Source organism: Echiichthys vipera (assembly GCF_963691815.1).
Source record: "Echiichthys vipera genome assembly, chromosome: 17".
NCBI classification, from domain to species: domain Eukaryota; kingdom Metazoa; phylum Chordata; class Actinopteri; order Perciformes; family Trachinidae; genus Echiichthys; species Echiichthys vipera.
Genome location: NC_139842.1, coordinates 12,612,731 through 12,634,885, shown reverse-complemented (window position 1 = coordinate 12,634,885; position 22,155 = coordinate 12,612,731). Strand labels below are relative to the sequence as shown.

The 22,155-nt window shown below is 41.9% G+C and overlaps 3 protein-coding genes across 3 annotated transcripts; 1 reads left to right on the top strand and 2 right to left on the bottom strand.

The window, feature by feature from the left end:
* Positions 1 to 534: 534 nt before the first annotated feature.
* trap1 (TNF receptor-associated protein 1) lies at positions 535 to 10,342 on the top strand. The gene is made up of 18 exons (XM_083931712.1): positions 535 to 709; positions 2,173 to 2,343; positions 2,439 to 2,521; positions 2,621 to 2,761; positions 3,509 to 3,580; positions 3,713 to 3,873; positions 3,994 to 4,103; positions 4,193 to 4,266; positions 4,377 to 4,532; positions 4,777 to 4,897; positions 5,772 to 5,841; positions 6,099 to 6,246; positions 6,330 to 6,515; positions 7,529 to 7,667; positions 7,778 to 7,863; positions 8,040 to 8,185; positions 8,312 to 8,384; positions 9,473 to 10,342. The coding sequence occupies exons 1-18, from the start codon at positions 589 to 591 to the stop codon at positions 9,572 to 9,574; spliced, it is 2,160 nt and encodes a 719-aa protein (XP_083787838.1). The 5' UTR covers positions 535 to 588; the 3' UTR covers positions 9,575 to 10,342.
* A 128-nt stretch (positions 10,343 to 10,470) lies between these two features.
* LOC310960107 (MAPK regulated corepressor interacting protein 2-like) lies at positions 10,471 to 14,655 on the bottom strand. The gene is made up of 5 exons (XM_083931713.1): positions 14,328 to 14,655; positions 14,160 to 14,229; positions 13,117 to 13,256; positions 11,771 to 11,863; positions 10,471 to 10,815 (listed from the first exon to the last, which is right to left on the bottom strand). Exons 1-5 carry the CDS (start codon positions 14,380 to 14,382, stop codon positions 10,754 to 10,756), a joined length of 420 nt encoding a protein of 139 aa, XP_083787839.1. The 5' UTR covers positions 14,383 to 14,655; the 3' UTR covers positions 10,471 to 10,753.
* A 2,948-nt stretch (positions 14,656 to 17,603) lies between these two features.
* LOC310960194 (glycerophosphodiester phosphodiesterase 1-like) lies at positions 17,604 to 21,878 on the bottom strand (the record flags this gene model as incomplete). Its single annotated transcript, XM_083931820.1, has 6 exons — positions 17,604 to 17,751; positions 18,556 to 18,767; positions 19,069 to 19,161; positions 19,410 to 19,515; positions 19,882 to 20,057; positions 21,618 to 21,878. The coding sequence occupies 6 exons, from the start codon at positions 21,876 to 21,878 to the stop codon at positions 17,604 to 17,606; spliced, it is 996 nt and encodes a 331-aa protein (XP_083787946.1).
* Between the last annotated feature and the right edge of the window lie 277 nt (positions 21,879 to 22,155).

Here is a 22,155-nt window from a genome sequence, read left to right as displayed (position 1 = left end):
ATATTTGTATTTGATTTTATATTATAGTTAAGATGACCACTGCTTTATGGAGGACTAAACCGGACGTATGTCTCAATAAATAGATAAAAACAAATAAATTAAGTTTTTACATTTTGTTCATCTACATTTGTTTATTTTCGTCCATGTATTAACAAGGTAGGATGTCCCATTTATTCATGCATTTATGTATTTATACATTTATTTCAGCATAAATTTATTTATGGATGTATTTATTTATTTATTCATCGAGTCATATTAAGTCCTCTACAGTTTGACCTTGAAGGCAAATTAAGAACTGGAATGAATCCATGCAAAATAACAAAGGAATATACCAAATAAACATTAAGTATGCATCTATACGTGTGCTATTAGTAGGATTTTAATACATATCAAACCGTGTACTTAAATACTTTTTACATGAGATAATGTTTAATCAGTGGAGTAATTTCCACTTTTCATCAGGCTGTGTGATGGACGCCCTGCTGACGTCATTACAAGGCGCAGACGCGGGTCCTGACTGTTACCGTCGTCCGGCGTGTGTCCCTCGGTCAGTAAACGACCTGTCGCCTCGTCCTCTTGTTCGTCATCATGTCTCGCTCCCTCGCGCTGGCCCGGTTCGCCCTCGGTACCTGTCAGAGGTCCGGCTCACGGCTCGCGCCATGTGCACGAGGGCTGAGCAGCCGAATGACCTCGCGCTCCTTCACCAGAGGTAAGCTGTGTTTGTTAGCCTCTGAGGCTAGATGACAGCTGCGACATCACTGTGATGTAAACTCTGCTGCGGCGCACTGCTCCATTCACCAGCCTGTGGCAAGCGTCTTAACATTTAATACAGTCACACTCATCTGTGTTTAACACATTTTAGAGATCCTTAAAACCATTTATCCGAGTCAACATTGAATCATTACCAGTCAGAATGAAAGTTCTGAATATCCACGATGACATTTAGAACATTCTGGATATATGTGGGGATCTCTTAGTAACTGTATACCGCTGGGCATCTTAGCTTTGATAATACCGGTACATCATAATTAGTTAATTTATAATTTGTGTTCATCTAATTCTGCAAAGTAACTAAAGTTATCAAACAAAGGTAGTAGGATAAAAAGTAGGGATGCTCCGATCAGCACATTTCTGGGCAGATCCGATAACCGATCACAAAGTGGTAAAACGACTCAAATAAATACAAATCAAGATCTTTATGCACCACTATCAACTTTTTATTGTGTAAACATTACATCCCCTGTCAGGATCAATGGATGAAATAAAATGAATGAGCAGAGTGACGGGTGCCTGGGGTTTGTTTTGCCCGTGTTTGTTTCTCGTGTTGTGTGGCGCGTGCTCAAATGTCAGATGAGGTTAGTCGTATTAAATTGTCATTGTTGTTACCACCTCTTGGAATCGCATCTTCACATGTTGCAGCGAGGTGTGTGTGTGTGTGTGTGTGTGTGTGTGTGTGTGTGTGTGTGTGTGTGTGTGTGTGTGTGTGTGTGTGTGTGTGTGTGTGTGTGTGTGTGTGTGTGTGTGTGTGTGTGTGTGTGTGTGTGTGTGTGTGTGTGTGTGTGTGTGTGTGTGTGTGTGTGTGTGATCTGCGATCTGCACTTTGAGAGCCCACCGATCAACCATCGGAGCATCCCTGGTAAAAAGTACAATATTTATATTTTTTTAAATGAAGTATAAAGTAGTATAAAATGGAAATACTCAAGTAATCTATAATGACCTCAAAATTGTACTCATGTACAGTACGTACATGAGTAAATGTACTTAGTTACATTCCACCACTGTCCTTTGCTAGCATGACTCCAGGTGTCTTGATCTGTGCAAATTACAGTAAGTATTAAGTTAATATGATGTTTTAGCAGCTGAGTCAATCCAACAAGTAGCTAGCTTTCTTCCAAAGTTACAGTCTCTGTAGTATGGAATTACCTGTTTGTAATACTATAATATCTAATCATGTGAGCACATAAGAGTTTCTCTGAGGTTTCTCCAAAACTTTGAAAGAGTAATCTAATAAATACTTTTTTAAGCAAATAACTTCTTGACTGGCTCTTTAATGAAGATTCTGAATATTCTTCACTAAAGCCTTCTGTAAGGCATCAAAAAATACAAAAGAAAAGACAAATCCACAGCTTCCTTGTGAAGCAGCCTCACCGCCTTGACCCCTCCTGTCATCAGACCTTCAGGTTGGACAGCAGCAGAGGTGGAGCAGTGGGCCCAGAGTGTGGAGCTCCCAGCGGTCCTGCGTCGGCTTCAGCCAGCAGGCCTACTACAGCACCCAGGAGGCAGAGAAGGAGCCTGAAGAGGAGCCTCTGCACACCATCATCAGTGATACAGAGTCTGTACAAGGTGCTGTAACAGCTGCAGACACACTTCTCCTTTAGTGTTGATCGTCTGTTAGATTTGATATCATCTGAATTTTATTTTACTTCTGATCCATGCAGGGAGCTTATCCAAACATGAATTTCAGGCTGAGACGAAAAAACTGCTGGACATTGTTGCCAGGTCTTTGTACTCTGAGAAAGAGGTAAGTGTGTGAGAGAAAGACAGAGAGACTCAACGACTTGGCTACACTGACATTTCATTATATGAACTATAGCTGTTCTTCTTTTTCGCATCCCATCAGGTGTTCATCAGGGAGCTGATCTCCAACGGCAGTGACGCTCTGGAAAAACTTCGCCACAAACTGATGACAGGAGGTGGTGAAACCGCTCAGATGGAGATACACCTGCAGACCGATGGCGCCAAGGGCACCTTTACCATTCAGGTATAATCATGACTGTGTAAAATGGGAAGTCGGTATTAAACTGCACTAGGTAAAAAGAAAAGAAAAAATCGGCAGGATTTGAAGTAGAGTGAGACCTCATTTTGAAGCGCTCGCTCTCCCCTGAGCCAATAGGAACACGCACTCTCCTTAAATCCCCTGGGATTGGCCAAAGATTCCAATCATAGGCTAGATTTAAGGTCAAGAGGAGGTGCAGAAGTCTAGGTTTCTCTCAGGGCGCACTCACACTGTCGGTCCGTACTGTGCCCCGGGCTTTAGGGTACTTGTCCCCCCCTCCCTCTCTGATAACACTTGGCACAGAAGATTTCTATACATCTGGCAGAAATTGGGATGCAAGATAATAATCCCAATGGATGCAGTGGAGCAAAAACCTACGAAGGGGTTTGATGATCTCAAAGGCGTTTTGGGGTACCAAGAGACTTGTGTCTGTCCCAGCAGTGTCCTGAATCCAGTGTCAACGTGAAAGAAAACCATGAACTGCATCACCGATTGTCACACACTTCACATAAAAGGACATTGTTGGTCCTGTTGTAACCTTTTAAATTTAGATGTATCCAAAAATACAGTGGAAATGAAAGTAAGAACCAGCTTACTGCAGTGAAAAAATGGGTTTCTGTTGAACTCTTGTTCCTTGTCTGTTTTTGAGATGGATTGCCACCTAGTGGATGAATATTATACAGCAAGCTATGAAGGCTGGCATGAGTGACTCGGTACTCTGTACTCTTACAGGACACAGGAGTGGGGATGAACCAAGAAGAGCTGGTGGCCAACCTGGGGACTATCGCCCGCTCGGGCTCCAAGGTGATTCTTCTTTCACAGACTCAACTAGTGTGTCAAAAATTATAATTGACAATCCAATGAATCTGTCAGTTTATATTTATGAATGTGTCGTCCTCATTCTGTTGTGATAATCACCTCTTCCTCACATTTCAGGCATTTTTGGATGCCCTGCAGAACCAGGCGGAGGCCAGCAGCACCATCATCGGTCAGTTCGGGGTGGGATTCTACTCTGCGTTTATGGTGGCCGACCGCGTTGACGTGTACTCCCGGTCCGCTGAGCCTGATGCACCCGGATACAAGTGGTCCTCTGACGGGTGAGAGGCAGGGAAGCGATGGGGATGAAAGTCTTTAAGAGTGGGTGACAAAGCACAGGAGAGTGTATCCACGCATCTGTGAAATGACCAAGTGTCATCCTCTGACATCGTCTTTTTCAGCTCTGGAGTATTTGAGATCGCTGAAGCCAGTGGTGTTCAACAGGGAACAAAGATCGTGCTGCACTTCAAAGACGACTGCAAGGAGTTTTCCTCTGAGGACAGAGTTAAAGGTACAGCTGCTTCTATACCTGCAGGGATGAAACACTTTGGTGACACGTCACTCCATACGATTACAAGCTGTGGTTGTGTCCTTTTTCAGAGGTTGTGACAAAGTACAGCAACTTTGTCAGCTTCCCCATCTTCCTGAACGGACGGAGGCTCAACACTCTGCAGGTGAGAATAAACATTTCTCTATTGGTGACATGGTAATATAGTGCCCCTGTTTATAACTCATTCTTTCTTTACTTTTTATTAATGGTCGTTTGGCCGCTGTCTACCACCAGGCCTTGTGGATGATGGAGCCTAAAGAGATCAGTGACTGGCAGCACGAGGAGTTCTACCGTTACGTCGCGCAAGCCTACGACAAGCCCCGCTACACGCTGCACTACCGCGCCGACGCCCCACTCAACATCCGAAGCATCTTTTATGTCCCTGAAACGGTAAGAAGCTCAGGACTGGTACAACGTTGACACTTCAAAACTTTATTTTAACTGTTTTTGTTTCATTGTCCAGCCAAGTGAAAATCACACTAGCCAATTTAAAGGGAATGTTTTGCAACACGTGTCACAACGACCCTTAAAAAAATGCCAACCCGTGTTAAACATCGCGTTCTATAACCCTCTCCCCCTTACAGAAATGAACTTTTATTTAAACGTTTATTAAGAATACTTAATTTGTCAACAGAAGCCGAGCATGTTTGACGTGAGCAGGGAGATGGGCTCCAGTGTGGCTCTGTTCAGCAGGAAGATCCTGATCCAGACCAAAGCTACTGACATCCTGCCCAAGTGGCTGCGCTTCCTCCGAGGTTTGGATCTTCCCAAGTGCCTCCGCCCACTCGTGGTGGATCTCATTGTTTTTATTCTTTATTTTGTTTTTATTCATTATTTTATTTTTTTTAAATTATAAAGCAGGTTGAGAGGCGATGAGATATAAATACAGTATCAAGTATCAAAACGCTCAGTCCAGAGAGAATTGGCATTGGCGTTTGGTGTGACCATATATGGGGTTTATCTTCATTCAAATTTCAGAAAACAGTACTGGTCTGCTACAGTACAACACTGACCTCTACACACATCAGACTGCTCAGTAATTACACGACTCAGACAGACATGTCCTTGTTTCCAGCTGTGACGGATGGCACAGCCCTCCCACATTTCAGTGGATTTAATACATTAGCGGCTAGTGGTAATCGCTCGTAACACGGCAAGTGAATTTCAGCCTGCGTGCACATATTTTAAGCCTAAAAGTGTTGAAACAGAGCAGCTAAAATTGGGAGCAGAGCATCAAGTTAGCTGCTGTGTAACGTCTGCTGCGCTCCCAGCACCAGCATGAGGAGAGCAACATGACAGCATGATGACAGCAAAATATAGAAGACTTTTCACACTGAGCAACACGTCTTTCGGTTGAATTGATTTTGTTTTTTTAAGGCTTGTGTCATGAAGATCTGAATACCACAATTGAATACGGAATACCTATCCAACAAACTAATATCTGATTATCCAAATATTTGGGTCCAGTCCTAAAAAAAATGTTTTTTTTACCTTGAAGCATGTAAACATATTCTAGTAGAACATGAAAATTGATATGGGACCTTTTAAAATGCACAATTCTATGTAATACATGGAAAAAATGTTTTTTTAAATAATTTACCTCTGAGATAAAATTGTGTGTGTGCGCAGGTGTGGTGGACAGTGAGGACATCCCACTGAATCTGAGCAGAGAGCTGCTGCAGGAGAGCGCCCTCATCAGGTACAACACCAGTTATACACTGTTGATGTGAAACTTACTGCTTTGTTTTCTGCTTTTAAGGTGCGATCACTTCTGTTCCACAATGTTGTCTTGCTCCAAATCTAAATTTTTAGGGATATTTACGCACACATTCTATTTTGCAATAATGAAAACAAGATAAGTGAGATGGAGCAGCCCTAATTCATTTGGCATTTCTCAGTTCTTTACCTGTACTCCAATTGAATACTGATTTATTTTTTTATCACCTCTGACTTCAGGAAGCTCCGTGATGTTCTGCAGCAGAGGGTGATCCGCTTCCTGCTGGACCAGAGCAAGAAGGAGCCAGAGAAGTACAACAAGTTCTTTGAGGACTACGGCCTCTTCATGAGGGAGGGCATAGTCACCACCCAGGAGCAAGACGTCAAGGTGGCGTACACAAGCAAAAAGCAGCAGAGATATGATATTGTGAATATGATTATTGTTTGACCCTTCATGCTATCTGTGTACAGGAGGATATTGCAAAGCTGTTGAGGTTTGAGTCTTCTGCTCTGCCAGCGGGCGAGCACACCAATCTGATGGAGTACTCCTCCCGCATGAAGGCCGGGACACGCAACATCTACTACCTGTGCGCACCCAACCGCCATCTCGCAGAGCACTCCCCCTACTACGAGGCCATGAAACAGAAAGACATGGAGGTGAGATGTCAATAACGTTGAAAGCACTCGCGATATAGTTCCCACAGGTTCTTGCAAGGAAAATCAAGGCCTTAATATGTTTTTGAAAATTAAAATAAGAATGTACGTATATATTGCGTGCAAGAATAGAAATAGAAGTTCTTTTTAACGTTTCATGTGTCACAACAGTACTTAACCTTGATCGCTGTCTCAAGCTATGCCTCGTTAGGTCCTTGAATTTTAGGGAATTGGGCCTGGAAAGTCCCTGGTAAGTCATTGAATTTGGAGTTCATGAAGGTGTGGGATATTTGAAAAAAAATGTCAAGAAAACCTATTCTGTAACACATCTCAGAGGGCAGCTTATCACATTATCCGCCAAATTGATTGAGTCAACAAGTTAACGAAAGTCAGTCGTTATTCTCCAGTTCTTTTATAATCCATATTCTTACAAGCTTTTTTCACTTGCCCATCTCACACACCAGCTCCATCAGGCTTACGTCTCAGCTGCGTCTAATTACTTACTTTGTTTAAGTCAATTTTTCAACTATATGCGCACAGTCGTGAGGTTGATGCCCTTTAAAAAGCCTGAATAAATATGTTTATTTACATTTTGTAACGCAGGCACTTAGCAGCACACTCTGCTCTTGCTTTAATCCAGCAGACTCTCACGACACTTTTTCCAGCAGCAGGGAAGCAAGACGTGGGATCACTGAGCAGCTGCTGTGTTTATTCACAGGCAAACTGTAACCTACACTGTACATTTACTGGACATTTTCACTGTCTTTCATTGTCGATGTGACGTCCGCGGTCAAGACCCGGGGTTAAAATGTCTTTTGCTTCCTGCAGAAACTTGAGCCCCTTTTGAGGCTCGAACTTCACTGTTTACTTTATCAGTTGGCTTTTGTTCAGAGAAGTGGCCAGATATTTCAATTCATAAGATATTAGATTATTATTGAATAGTTTGTTTTCTAAGAGATAGAAAATTGGTCCATATAGATGAAAACTGCAGTGTAAATTTTCTCACGTACGTGCAGGTGCTGTTCTGCTACGAGCAGTTTGACGAGCTGACCCTGCTCCACCTCAGGGAGTTCGACAAGAAGAAGATGATCTCAGTGGAGACCGACATCGTGGTGGATCACTACAAAGAGGAGAAGTTTGAAGACAGCAAACCCGGTCTGCTCCTCTCTTATGTCTCCAGTTAAAGCTGAGCAGTGTTGCAGGACGACTCTTAGTGTCACGGCTGTAGTGCTGACTCCTGGTTGTTGCCATTTTATCTCCTCCAGCCTCTGAGCGCCTGTCTCAGGAGCAGGCCGACGACCTGATTTCCTGGATGAAGAACGCTTTGGGCCCTCGAGTCACCAACATAAAGGTAAAGATATGACTGATGTGTGTCAACGCATCCTGACAGGAAATCAGCTCCGTTCAAATCAGTGCACTGTTTTTTTTCACATCACATTTCTTCAATTTGTTCTCATATTTCATTTTAACTGGCCTGAAAAATGTTATCTTGCATAATGTTTTTCTTTTCCCTCACGTGGCCCTTAGTTGACTCCTCGACTGGACACCCACCCGGCTATGATCACGGTGCTGGAAATGGGTGCTGCACGCCACTTCCTCCGCACCCAGCAGCTGGCTCGCACTCCTGAGGAGAGAGCTCAGATACTGCAGCCCACACTGGAGATCAATGCAGGGTGAGAGAGAGAGGGTGTGTGTGTGTGTGTGGGGAAATGGATTTTTACTACATGGGATAAAAGAAACGACGTGTGTTTGTGTCTAGCTTTCACTCTCTTGTACTCCTTTTTTTTACCATATGACAGACATGATCTGATCAAGAAGTTGCAGGCGCTGAAGGAAACAAACTCTGAACTGGCCGGACTGCTACTTGAACAGGTATTGTGTGTTCGAGAGCTGCATATGAGGCCTCATTGTTTTCTGATCTGCTCCAGTTACAGTTAGCTGTTTACTCAAACATCCAACATGTTTACATGCTGTATAAGTCGAGGAAATGTACGTCTCCAATCCAGTTTCCATAAGTCCCACATATAAAGGTCACTTCTTACTGTATATTTTTTCTGACAGAAATACTGTTAAGTTACTGGCCTAAACTCTTCCTGCTCAGATGTTTGACATTAAAAGCTTTCATTTGAGATTAGTTTTTACCTGGCGATTAACGATCAGCCTTTATTTGCTTGACTCTCAAAGTTCTCCGACATTACGACAGGTTTCAGTCTATTGGACTCGTTTGGAAACAGATATTTATATTAAAATATTCTTGCATTTTTCCCCCCTGCCACATAGCAAGAATAACACTGTAAATGCACGTAGAACGTACCGCCATAAGGAATGCAAAGTCCAACTTCATTAATGAAAAGCTTTTTTAAACTGTGGCTCAGAGAAGTGTCTGCTCAATAATGCAGGTGACCGAGTTACAATAAAGAAGCTGTTTGTTTTGTTTGCAATCTTTTGTACTAATTCGGCAATCGTTTGACAACAGTAGGTCGATTATGCCACGTAACTTGCGCAGTTTAGAGACCAACGAGCCTTGAAAAGTTGTCCGACTTTTTTTCCCCCAACATACTATACTAGAGAGGAACCTTCCTTTTCTTTTTCGTGAGTGTTTTGTGGGAATGTGGATCTTTTCAGATCGATTTAAAAGCGGTTTTACCAAAACAATTTGGGGAATACAACTTAAAAATAGTTATTTTTTTCTCTCTTTAATCCCTGGACTCTTGTCAGTTAGTATTTCCAGTAATATTAGCCCACATGGTAAAATACACCATATACATATAACATTATTCAAAGTTTTTGACATTGAAAAGTTAATTGTCAGATTGAATACAGTGATAAATGATAAGTAAATACTGTTGATGTTCCCCAGTCTCTGTTCTGGCAGCATCTAATGAACTCTCTATGGTATTATTAAAGTGATTTATCCTTTCAGTTTTACATATTGATCTCTCTTCATCTATATTTTGCAGATCTATGACAACGCCATGATCACAGCAGGCCTGAACGACGATCCCCGACCGATGATTTCCCGCCTCAACGACCTGCTGACGAAAGCTTTGGAGAAGCACTGAGCTGCTCACGGGAAACGGATAGTGCAGACTGACTTGGTTTTGATGACAGCGGCTGTGGACAGAAGTATTTAACGCAGCTGAAGGGCGTACAAAGCTGGAGAACTGCAGTTTGTGAAAGAATTTGAGAAGGCCTTTGTTCATCTGGAGTCATAAAACCACATCTCTTCCCCCCTTCCCTCTGAAGCATTTCTGGAGAGCACATAAAGGCTTAAAGATGGACCTGCTGGACTCCGTTCTCCGTTAACACTTGTTTGTCTTTATGCTGTGTTCAGCACTGTTTCATCAGGCTCAAAGTCATCCATGTCCTGAATAAGCTGGATGCAAATCAGCCATAAACAATAACGGTGAAGAGGGAAAGCAGGCAAAAGTAAGAGAGATGCATTCAAAAGTGTGGAAGCAAATCTGATTTCTAGACTGACATTTCAAAATCTTCTTGAAATACCATGTGAAACAGCTTAAAGAAAGTTTTATTCTAAAGTGTGCATCAGAGCTTTGAAGTGGTAAGAGACTGACGTTCTAAGTGCTGAATAGAGCTTTTTACGCTTTTTTTATAAGCCCTCAAACTGTTCATCTTTTTCACATTTGTTTTTTAATTTGTTCACATATGTGGTTCATAAGAAGCTGAATACCTGAAATGTTGGAGTCTTTCATGTAATGCAATATTTTTGGCTTATACAAATAATTTGTATGGTATATGGTGTGTGAGCAGCAAATGTGACTTGTCAGATGCCAGTGGTCGGTGAATCTAATAAAATGGATTTAAAATACTGTATAAGCATTAATGCAGCTGTTGGCGTCCTGTGTGCATTACAAATAACGTGACTGAACAAAGATCTCAATACAGAGCTTCTTGAAAAGACAATTTTACTGCATTTCAAAGTAACATGACATCTGTGCTGTGAGGGTAAAGAGATGAGAGAACCCTCAACTGCAAAGATGTCGTCCTCCAGCGTGCAGTCTGTTGCAGACTGAATATTCAGAGACATATTGCAGTTTACAGACGAGAGTTCAAATGAGGTGATTCTGTGGTTTCTGTGTAAAGCGTCCCAGCGCTGTCCATCCATTTGAACCACATCAGGGCATTTTGACCTGTCACACCTGCTCTCTCTCCTCTGTGAGCCATCCCGCTTCAGGTCTCACTTCTTCCATCCGTCAAGATTCATAAATCCCAGAGGAGTGTCAGGATAGATTGTCTAGGAAACGCTGGGCCCACCATTCATCCAGATCAATGGGCACAAAATCTGGAAAAAAAACAAGAAAAGAACTGAGAAGATCACTTTGTATGTGAGGATGCCCCCCTGCATTACATTACACCCTTAAACATTGTTGAAAGGATGAAATACATTAATATATCTATAATATGAAGGAAAAAAACGTTGCCATGGGAGACTCAAAAAAGAATGGACAGTCAAGAATAAATAATATACTTTTTTTAAATAAATGTGTTACGTGTTGAGCATCTCCGTCTTGACGTCTGTTGAGTTGACGAGTGTTTACCGCCCTCCTGTAGTCAGTCATAAGTCATAGTATAGCATGTCATAAAAAATAATTAAAAAGTCATAGTATAGTTGGTCATAAAAACAATCCTAGTATAGTATGGCATAAAAATATTGAAAAGTCATGAACAAGTCATAGTATAGTATGTGATAAAAAAAAGTCATAGTATAGTATGTCATAAAAAATATAATTAAAAGTCATAGTACAGTGGGTCATAAAAAAGGTTATTAAAAAGTCATAAATCCAAAGTGACCACGACAGAGCACATGGAAAGACTCTTACTTCCTGAGCTGACACATTCTTTTCAGTTTGTTTAATATGACAGAGGATAAAACCTAAAGGAATATTTCTAAACGCGTCAACAGTGGTGGGGCATCTCATTAGGACAGAGACAGGCCTGTGAAACCTGGGTTCCAGCTGGAAGGATCAATTCAATTCAATTTTATTTATAGTGCCGAATCATAACAAAAGTCATCTCAGGACACTTAACAGACTAGCTATAGACTAGCTGTCATAAACCACTTCAACCTACAATAGGCTTGTGGGCTGTTATAAGAGACTGAACAACTACAATATTAAGAAGTCAGACACTACTTCAAACAAAACTCACAGGAACACCTGTGTCAAAGCACATACGCTGCAAGCCTTAATACCCGTATAGACATATGCATGTGAGGCTGGAGAAGCAGCTGTACTCACTGTCCATGTGTTGGCTATGAGTGGTTTCTTCATAGTGGACTGCTCCCCGGGCCTCCTGTGGCCCCTGCTCCTGCTGCACCACCTCCTGCCAGGCTGAAATCACAACTCAGTCAGTTTCTTCTACTAAAACCATGAAGCTTCTATAAAGTATGTTGAGGTAACACCGTTGAACGTCTCAATTTATGCTCATTTTCAGATTATTACTTGTATTTTTCTACTAGAATGTGTTTACATCCTTTAATGTTCTGTTCCATTTTAGCTCCTGTGTCTTTAATTCCCCATCCCGAAAAAAAAAAAAACAGTCTGCTCAGAGTTTCTGGGTCTCTTAACTGCATGTCCAGAATTAGTTTTAGTACATATCTGATGGACGACAGAGCCAGGATTTAACATAGTTTACACAATTAAATCAAAATGATATGAACCCACAGATATGGTAATAATAAGTGGGTTATAGCAAATGTCTTCATCTGTCCAAGAGTCACACGAGTGAAGTCCACAAGGTCAACAGCTTCAAAGGCCTCACGTTTGTATTTAAAATAATGCAGCATGTGGACTGGTAGAGGAAGGGGGGTGGGTGGGAGGGGTGGAAATCAATACACATAAATGTCAGCTGCTGCATGGAAGCACATAGACAGTAAAGTAAGCCTGTCGTGTGTGTGTGTGTGTGTGTGTGTGTGTGTTTATCTCCAGTAGCTGCCGTTCAGGTCACGACTTTCAGAAAACTCAAATCTTGTTTGTATTATGTATTGAGGTATTCAGAGAGTAGCAGAATGAATCAGCCCTGAACAGCACTCTCTCTCTCAACAGGAGGGGGGGGTCGGGCCTTCTTTAGTGTCCTTGTCCACTACAGGACAAGGTTACTGAAGTTGTTTATGAGCTGCTGTGGCTGAGCTTCAATGCCAGCAACTAACAGGACACAGAAAGTAAGAACGGCCAAGCCAAATGAAGACTTAAAAAGGTGAGAATGAAGCGTACACTTCAAACGGGGTCACTGTGCATCTGTCAAATGTCTTTGATGACTTTTCCTCAAGCTTTTCCCCCATCAGTTGCTGGTGGGCGCTACTTAAAAACCCAAAAATTAGGTTTCTCTTAAGCACATGAGCCAGCATGGGTCATGATATGTGAGCGTGAGAGCATTTTTTTTTCTGTTAGGTGCCTATCATGGCTATAAGTGTCAGAACAGCTGTGTGGGTGAGGGCTGGGAAGGCCGGTCAGCATTAAACACTTGATAGTAAAACAATGTCATTCACAAAACATCCCACGAGGGACAGGTGTGAGGCAAACAAAGAAAAAGTGTCGTCTCATCTTCTCACGTTTCCAGTCGGACTGTTGATTCATTTCCTTACCGTCATAGACGAATTTGACATTTTCCTCGTGTGCAGGTGTGAAGCTCTCTTCCTGCTGGTCGTCTGCGGGCAGAGCCGGAGCGGGATGATGGTACTTTTTACCATTGGGACGGTTGAAAACTATCTTGGGGGCAGGAAGGCTGGCGGGTGCAAAGAGGAGAAACAACACGTCACAAAAATAGTCTGTGTTCGACAAATGCTGCATAAAGTATCTGATAAGGGCCGCTGTCCTGCATGTTTTAGGTTTGTCCCTGCTCTAACACCCCTGAGTCTAACGATTATTAAACCCCTGATGAGCTTCAGCTGCTTGATAACGAGCAAAGCATTAGAACCAGGTGTGTTAGAGCAGAGAGGAACCTAAAACATGCAGGACAGTGGCCCTCCAGGAGCAGGGTTTCCCACCCCTGCTCTAGTATATGAATATTTTTTTAAATATTGTTGATCTATTAATAATGGGACAAAGTATGAATGAATTAGCGATTAGGGGGCAGGAAGAACAAATACATGCTTACTTCTTCCTACTCAAGCGTGCAAATTTTTAAGCAGGAATTTCAGTGCCTATGTTTGTATTGACTATTTTTACTGTGTAACTACTGTTTTTTGTTTTATTTTCATTAAGTTACTTTATTATGCATTTTCTAAGTATAGTATTTATTTCTTTTATTCATTGATATACATGTTCAAATGTCAAGTCTCATTTGTCAAAGTGTCAGCCTTTGGGCCTAAACTCGTGCACGGTTGCTTTGTTACAACAGCTGACTGAAGGACCATGTGCCACCTTGACTTGCCACAAGGTCACACACTGGGTGGTTTCACAAAAGGCATGCAAACAGCCCAGGGGTCTGACTGAAGCCACAGTGTGAAGGTGTGTTATAAATCATTCAGGCTGATGCAGAAAACCCGTGACCGTCTCTAGCTGATGACGTGCACTGATGCCAGGAGACACTAAACCAACACAGTTAAAACACAATAACCAAATTGGGTTAAAAGGACAGACCTGACAACCATAAGACAAACTACTGGCTTTTCAAGACTGCACTTACTCAGGCATACTCCAGGATGTTTGTTTGTGCTTGAAGTCGTTCATTTTGTTGTCAAGCTGCTGAGTAGGCCCTGAAAATAACAGAAAGTTCACGTTTTATTTAAAAAAAAAAACACCTGAAAACAAGATGAGTGTGTGCTGGATCTCAGTTACAGTTACAATGGCTCACCTGTCCGTCGCTGGGTGACCAGTTTGCTTGGACCTCTTGTAATTGTGTACATCATGCGCAGGAAAAGTCACCTGAAAACTTTGTTTGGCACCTTGAAGTAAAAAAAAAAAAAAGTCCAAGTGGAGCAGATACAGGTGGATCGGGGGGGGGGGATCACTTTTTAAATCCCAGGATCAGTCTTCCACATGTGACAAGCTTCAGTCCTCTCCTCAGCTGATCCGCATGGATTTCACTCACGGGCCGACGGTTTGAAGTAAATCCACAGAGCTTGACATGAGACGACACAGGCTGTTTGGGAACACGCGCAGAAAACAGACCCGTGCGCCGCGCTCCTTTCTCTCCGCGTAAAAAAAAGCAGCAGCCGGGGCGCATAATTCATCCAGAGACCCTCCCCCCCTCCTCTCACCTGCCTTCTTTACTATAGTCCACACACGTATCGTAACTCACTTTGGTGCTGAAGTGTCCCGCACTGCTACAATGTCACATAATCTGAATCAGCGGTTGTCATTCATAAGACATTGGACCCACACACCACTTCTCGACTTCCTACACGCCTCCCTCTGCGCTTTAAAGAGACAGTGTCCCGGGACTGAAGGGAGTCCATAGACACTACTATTTTCTTCCCTAATTCCCTGAATCGAAATATCCAAAGTTAGGACCTGTCTGATAATATGTATGACTTCCCTTCTTTAGTGTGACAAACTTCAAACAAATTAAAGTGTAATTCTGGCGCAAATCATCCCATGGTCGTTTTCGGCACTTACATACATCAAATAAGCCATGGAGACAGTTTTTTTTGTGTATAAACTATTAATGGAGAAATCCGGTAGAGTCGCTAACAGCCGGATGGGGCATTAAGGTGATGGCATTAAAACGTCTTTTTAACCACTAATACTGCTCAAAAGAACACCAAACCTCTGCAGTAGCATGAGAAGAGTCCCTACACATAAAACAAAGCACCTATGTGCTCCTTCCTGTTGGATTGACTTGGTAAACGACTTGAATGGACTGGTACCGGGACCAGTTGGTAAGTCTTTCAAAACACTGTTCTAATAAACTCCGGGTTCACAAACTACGTTGCTGGCACTTTGTTTTCTGTGTAAGGGCTCTTATCATGCTACTGCAGAGGTTTGGTGTTATTTGGAGCAGTATTAGTGGTTAAAAAGACGTTTTAATGCCATCACAGTACTGCCCCAGGCTAATCAGTTGTTATCCACTTTCGGCTGTTAGCAACTCTCCGGGATTTCACCCTCAATAGAAAAAATCCGTCTCGATGGCTTATTTGATGCATGCTAGTACCGAAAAAGACCATTGGGATGATTTTGCGCCATAATAACACTTTAAATGCTGTCAGATGAGATCAACTTGAATGAGAATGTATTAATTTGGGCTCGTGTGTCCACGCTCTTCCATGTTGCACCCCCATCTGCCCAACGTCTTTGTGTTTACAGTACACGCAGGTGAGGTCAGGTGCACAGTGCAATCACATACACACAACCGTGTTTACAATGCAGCCAAGCTTTACTATCTACTAACTGAAGAGTGTGGTAAATGTAAAGGTTGACAAAAGCACCAAGTCGGCTATTAACAGAAATTAATACAAAGAAAACTCTCATATAGATACTGACATTTTTAATAATTTAGTATTTCCACTTAAAAGGCATTGTTGACTTGCAAACCAGATTTACATTCTTTATTTCGGCCTAAAAGAACTAAATATTTTGATAGGTGAACCTATGAGGATCTATCTCTTAGCAGCCTACAACCCTATTTTTAATTACATGAGGTTTCAGTGATTTCAAATCATTGCTTTCTGTTTTCATTTACATTTTACACGGTGTAACTTTTTTGGAAACAGGTTTGATGTTACCAAAATGAGGTTGTTAGCCTTTTGCCTACGAGAACACCTTAAATAAATTTTTTTTTAAAAGCAGACACTGAAATTCTATACAGTCTATATCTTTAAATGTGATGGTTTTTTAGCAAAACAATTAAGTTAAATTGAAATAAAATTAATGGAATAAGTATTTCCCCCTCTAAGTTATATTGCTAGCACTGTAGAGAATTCTTTAAAGCAGCGTTAGACCATTATGTGGGGAGATCTAATTTACAGAAACTATAATTCAAAAGTTAAATGATTCAATTACAGGTTCTATTGTATCTAGTCAAACATTTCTTAGGTGGATGGCATGGGCATTTGGACTCCTAGTTATTACAGTTCTGCTGCAGCCATGATCACCAAAAGAGTTTTCCTTCTCTGATGATTCATAATGAGGTTATCAAAGAAGTTACATCATACACTCACCAGCCACTTTATTAGGCGCACCTGGTGCTTAATAAAGTGTCAGTGTGGTCTTCTCCTGCTGTTCCCTCTCTGTAGAAAGTAGGTGGTGTTGTATGTTCACAGATGCTCTCCTGCATTCCTTTGTTGTAACCAGTGGTTATTTGAGTTACTGTTGCCTTTCTATCAGCTCCAACCAGTCTGGCCATTCTCCTCTGACCTCTGGCATCAACAAGGCATTTGCGCCCACAGAACTGCCGCTCACTGGATATTTTCTCTTTTTCGGGCCATTCTCTGTAAACCCTAGAGATGGTTGTGCATGAAAATCCCAGTAGATCAGCAGTTTCTGAAATACTCAGAGCAGCCCGTCTGGCACCATCAACCATGCCACGTTCAAAGTCACTTAAATCACCTTTCTTCCCCATTCTGATGCTTGGTTTGAACTGCAGCAGATCGTCTTGACCATGTCTACATGCATAAATGCATCGAGTTGCTGCCATGTGATTGGCTGATTAGAAATTTGCGTTGCGGACAGGTGCACCTAATAAAGTGGCCGGTGAGTGTATTTCAGAGTTCATGTCGACCCGTCTCCACCACATGTGTCAGTATTCAATGGTGCATTTATTATCCCTCCTTTGGAGCGTACAATCAGATATTATTTTAATGAATGTTACTTGTGCCACTGTGGCACTTAATGACAGAAGGCAAGTTTCTGAACAATCAAAAAATCAACTATTATGTCCATTATTGAGTCCATAATTAAATAAATATCATGATAGCAGGCGTTGATGGGATACCAATATGTCTAATGTTACAACTATATACACTGAGGTCTCTTTAAAGCCTCTGAAAGATCAGCACACAAGGTAGAAAAGATTTAAGGTAGTGTAATCCTTTTCTCTGGTCCAGGAGAGTTGGAGGTATTGCTGCTGGTAGTAGGATAAAGTCAAGGAAGTATTACATCTGAGTCTTCATAGTTTAATGTGCCTGATTATTCAGTAATGAGGATCACAGTCGTCCAGCAGACTGTCAGTGATGTAACCAATCTTCAGCAGGTTTTGGTAGTAGTCTTTCTCCACAGCGGTGTTAACAGTCCAACCCACCACCTCCACACTTCGCTCTGCCCAGTACTGCACGTAGTCCCTTAGTGAAAGAAGGAAGGAGGAAGGAAACATAATACAGCTCAGTAAATATGGCACAATACCCACAGTCAGACAAACATTTTTGGTTGCAAACAATACATGATATAGAATAGTGAAGAAGTGTATACTTATGACTGAAGGAGTTGGATAGCATTTTATCAAATTCCTAGCCAGTTTCTAATCCACTTATCGCATCAGAATATTTTTTTTATCTCAAATTGAATCTTATCGCACGTAACTAAAGGTTAAAACAATTTAAGGAGGCAGAAACACACACAGACTTCCATGTCTTACTAGATTATATTTTATATTTTTTTCTAGAAGTTGAGCAACTATAGAAATACTGTGAAAGTATCAAAGCGCTCAATCCACAGAGAAATGCATACAGCATTCAGAAACTGTGCCTTTAAACGAGCCGTCAGGACTTCTTTACAGTTGTGATGTAAACATATATATATATATATAGTATAGTTGTGACATCACAACTGTACAGAGGTCCCGACGGCTCGTTTAAAGGTATATATGAGAAGGGAAAATAACCATAATGGCACTGTAGCGGCACTTATAAATACCATTAAACGAGCCGTCAGGACTTCTGTACAGCTGTGATGTCACAACTATACTATAGTATACTTCCCTTCTCAGACATGTTGTGGTTTTACATTGAAAACATTTCTTAGTGGAGCTCATCTTGCCAAGTGCAGCGCATACAATATAAGATTATATGCATTTAGGACAGATTCCTCTCAACATCTGGTCGGAAAAAATCTTAGCTCAACGATGAAACAAATTAAACGTCACCTACAGTGAGATGAAGTCTTTCTGCACAAGGACGGCAGATACACCACAGAGTTTCCACAGAATGTGGTGGTGGGCCCAGTCCAACAAGATGTCCAGAACCACCATCCACAGCTGACCAGATGCCGACAGGGACCGAGGAGTGCCGTCGCCAAAGCGGCTCAGTCTCCAGGGGCGGTGGATGAGAGCCGTGACCACGTTGGGGTCGGTCTGACGCATCTTTGGGCCGCAAGAGTTCAGAAGTCAACAGAATATTGTCATAATTAGGAGGAGGGTCTGACTCTTCAGTCAGATACGTTCTCATCATAGCTTACTTTTATGACAATAGGTGTGATGGTTTAAAGCAAACCAGAAAGCAATTTCTTTTTAGAGTTTAGCTTAAAAAAAGAGACATGTTTCTTATAGTTGTGTGGTTGTGCCAGTGCTATATTGAGAGACAATAAATTAACAAAAATAGCCTAGTCCATAAACAAGGAAGTAAGTATTTCTAAAGACGTTAATCAGTCATATTTTTTGTTACCTTGTAGATGACTTTGGGTTCAAAGGAACACACAATGCTGGAATTGTAAAGGACAGGGAACGTCTTATACATCTCATGAAGCACGGATGCAGCCTGGAAAAGAGGATAAATGATTAATGATCCATAAAAAAGAGGATAAATGATCAACAGGACAAGTGATAATAAATTAACCCATTTAAAGAGATTACTGAAATAAATGCCTCCTAGAAGAGTCAAAAAGAAGGCAGCCTCAGTGAGCCTTTCGGCTAGGAGGCAGAATTAATTGTACAGAAAGACAGCTTCTCTGCATTGAGCATGTCTGTAGGCCACATATATTTATAAGGAGTTTTAATATTCAGTACCTTATCAGGTTGACCTTTAACATCGAAGAAGATGGTCAGCTGGTGTCTGATGCATTCCTCCACGGCTTCCTGCAGAGTTGGGACCTTTTCGCCGCTGAACTTGTCCCTGAGGACGAAAGAAATCACAGCAGGTGTTTAAAGCAAAACCGAGTTAAGTGACACAGCAGATAAGGCTCCTGCTGTATCACACTTTGTGTTCTAGGTCTCTTTCGCTTCCTTATTTTACATCTTTAAAGTTAGTGAGAAAGCCAGTGAGAAGAGATACTTTAAATGGTGACATATTTACGAAGGGCAAGGGATCCATCATATGAAAACGATATTTCTGCAACTCAAACCTTATAGCATGAGGATCTTCACAGATTTTCAAAAAAAGTACGCTGATTTGCATGGACACAACGTCCTTAGTTTCTTTATCTAAACATTAAATCACACGCTTAGACAAGCAGAAACGCCTGTTTAATATGCAGCATACTTCAGCCTGTGACGAGCAGCAGCATCCAGTCTCTTAAGCTGGACCAACTGCAGTTTGTTAACTGGTCCAGAGCTGTTGGTGGTGCGGTCCACAGTCTCATCATGCATCAGTACGGGCACGCCATCGGCTGTGAAACTCAGGTCCAGCTCCACTCCAGTTGCCCTGTTCCTACTGGCCTAAAGAATGAGATCAAAGGGGGACAAGGAGATGAAAAGACAGCTTTCTTTGCAAAATGGTCCAAACAACAACAGGAACAACAGGAGACAGTGCGGTTACATAACTTAAGAAAGTGAAACACAGAGTGGGTATTATCATTTAACAGGCAAGGTGCAGCAGATGTAAACCGATAAAGAGGGAAGAGAGTTGATTTTAAGTTGTCTTGAGGAAATATATTTCATATTAGACTTCACTTTTAAATGGCAGCTGCTCCAGTTTTAGGCAAAGACAATAAAACGATTATTTGACTCTAGTCTCGTGAGGACAAACAGTAATGTTTGAGCCTCACTCTCTTTAGCCCTTGCCATTAATAGTAAATGATCAGAATAACGTTTCACTCATTTCCTTGCAGTCAATGGTAGATTACTTGTGTTGGAAAATTAGAGGAGCGATAGTAATGTTTGAGCCTCACTCTCTTTAGCCCTTGCCATTAATAGTAAATGATCAGAATAACGTTTCACTCATTTCCTTGCAGTCAATGGTAGATTACTTGTGTTGGAAAATTAGAGGAGCGATAATTATATGTTTTTTTATCAGAAGGTGGATGCTATCCAGAAATAATAATAATAATATTCCAATCCAAAAATGAATCTTCTTAGCTTCTTTGCTTTATGAAAGACTGAGTGACCAAAATACAATCATTAGTCAAAGCTGACACCAGGAGGACACTGTATTTGACACAAATAAAAAATCATGCAGTCTCAATTTCAAACCACTTACAGTTAAAATAGATACATGAACAGATCCCTGTGTACTCTGCACGTTGATGCATGAACGTTATTGTCAATAAAATTAAAATGTTTGTTTGATACTTGGTGTGACCTGGGGGTAGTCCAGAGCCCTCCTTCGTTCATCATTACTGACTCTGAAAACAGCTGTTTCAGTACTGGGATGTTTACAGAAGCCAGAGACAAACTGAAAAAGTATTTTCCAAGACATTCAATAGCTGCCTATGAGGGGGGGTTGGATAATGGAGCAAAAATAGGCTGAACAATATTAAAGAAACTCATCCAGAGGTGATGGAACTGGACACATGAGAGTTATGAGTAAGAGTAGAGCGGATGCTAACGGCATGTAGGACAGTTATGAAACAATACGCTGACTTTTCATACTGAAGTACTGTAGATGCTGAAACAGTGAGGGAAGAAAACATCTACAAGTGTGTGAGTGACTGTTGACTTGGATGTGGTTTCAATGCATAAACAGTTCATTTTCATGGCTACAGTAGAATACAAAGAACTAAGCAGCCTGTCCATTTAGGATAGCAGATGTGGTGCTCTGCTTACAGTGCAACATGAGAAGTCACGACATGCAAAGTCTAAGCAATCAATAGAATAATTATCACACAAAATACATCATGAAATTGCCCTTATATGTATTTGGGGATTCCTTTGCACCTGCAGTGCTCTAGATTCCCTCAGGAATTGAATGCATCATTCATTTGGGTGTTACATTTCTGTAGCCTAGTACACACACACTGCTACATACTGTCATCTAAACTGATGACAGGTGAATGTCACCTCTCTGATCGCTGCCAAGGTGTTCTCCGGAGCGTCGTGGCTGCCCCCGCGGTGCGCCACCACCGAAACGCCGCCTGATGGAGCCCTGGGCCGGAGGACGCGGCCGGCCTGGTCCGCTGGCACCGGAGGAAACCGGAACATCACCATGAAGACGTAGAGGAATGCGGTGAGGAGGAAGGCCCCGGTGGCGCTCCTCGTCCCCAACGCCACCAGCAGAAACAACGCCGAGAAATACACCACCTCATCCCCGATCTGCAGCATGATGAAGGCTATTTATCTGACGACCGGGTGCACGAGCCGTTGTTTAGAAAGATGCCATGGACGGAGCTGTGCTCTGAGCACTCAGGTGACTACATGTTGGGTCAGAGAGAGAGAGAGAGACACACACACACACACACACACACAGATGATCTAGTCAGCAATTTCACTTCGTGATTGTGGAGAGGATTGATGGGAGGAAGGGCAGCGTCACTGCTACTGTCAAGTTTGAAATATATGGGCCATAGGATATATTTAGGAAACATCCGGTCAGAACATT

What these genes read in the sequence shown, in the direction of transcription:
- trap1 (XM_083931712.1), top strand. Translation starts at nt 589, where the DNA reads ATGTCTCGCTCCCTCGCGCTGGCCCGGTTCGCCCTCGGTACCTGTCAG. An exon ending in CTCGCGCTCCTTCACCAGAG is followed by an intron (nt 710 to 2,172) that starts GTAAGCTGTGTT and finishes TCCTGTCATCAG; the next exon opens with ACCTTCAGGTTGGACAGCAG. An exon ending in CTCGAGTCACCAACATAAAG is followed by an intron (nt 7,864 to 8,039) that starts GTAAAGATATGA and finishes CGTGGCCCTTAG; the next exon opens with TTGACTCCTCGACTGGACAC.
- LOC310960107 (XM_083931713.1), bottom strand. Translation starts at nt 14,382, where the DNA reads ATGATGTACACAATTACAAGAGGTCCAAGCAAACTGGTCACCCAGCGA. An exon ending in ACATCCTGGAGTATGCCTGA is followed by an intron (nt 13,257 to 14,159) that starts GTAAGTGCAGTC and finishes TGCACCCGCCAG; the next exon opens with CCTTCCTGCCCCCAAGATAG. An exon ending in TGTCAAATTCGTCTATGACG is followed by an intron (nt 11,864 to 13,116) that starts GTAAGGAAATGA and finishes TTGTGATTTCAG; the next exon opens with CCTGGCAGGAGGTGGTGCAG.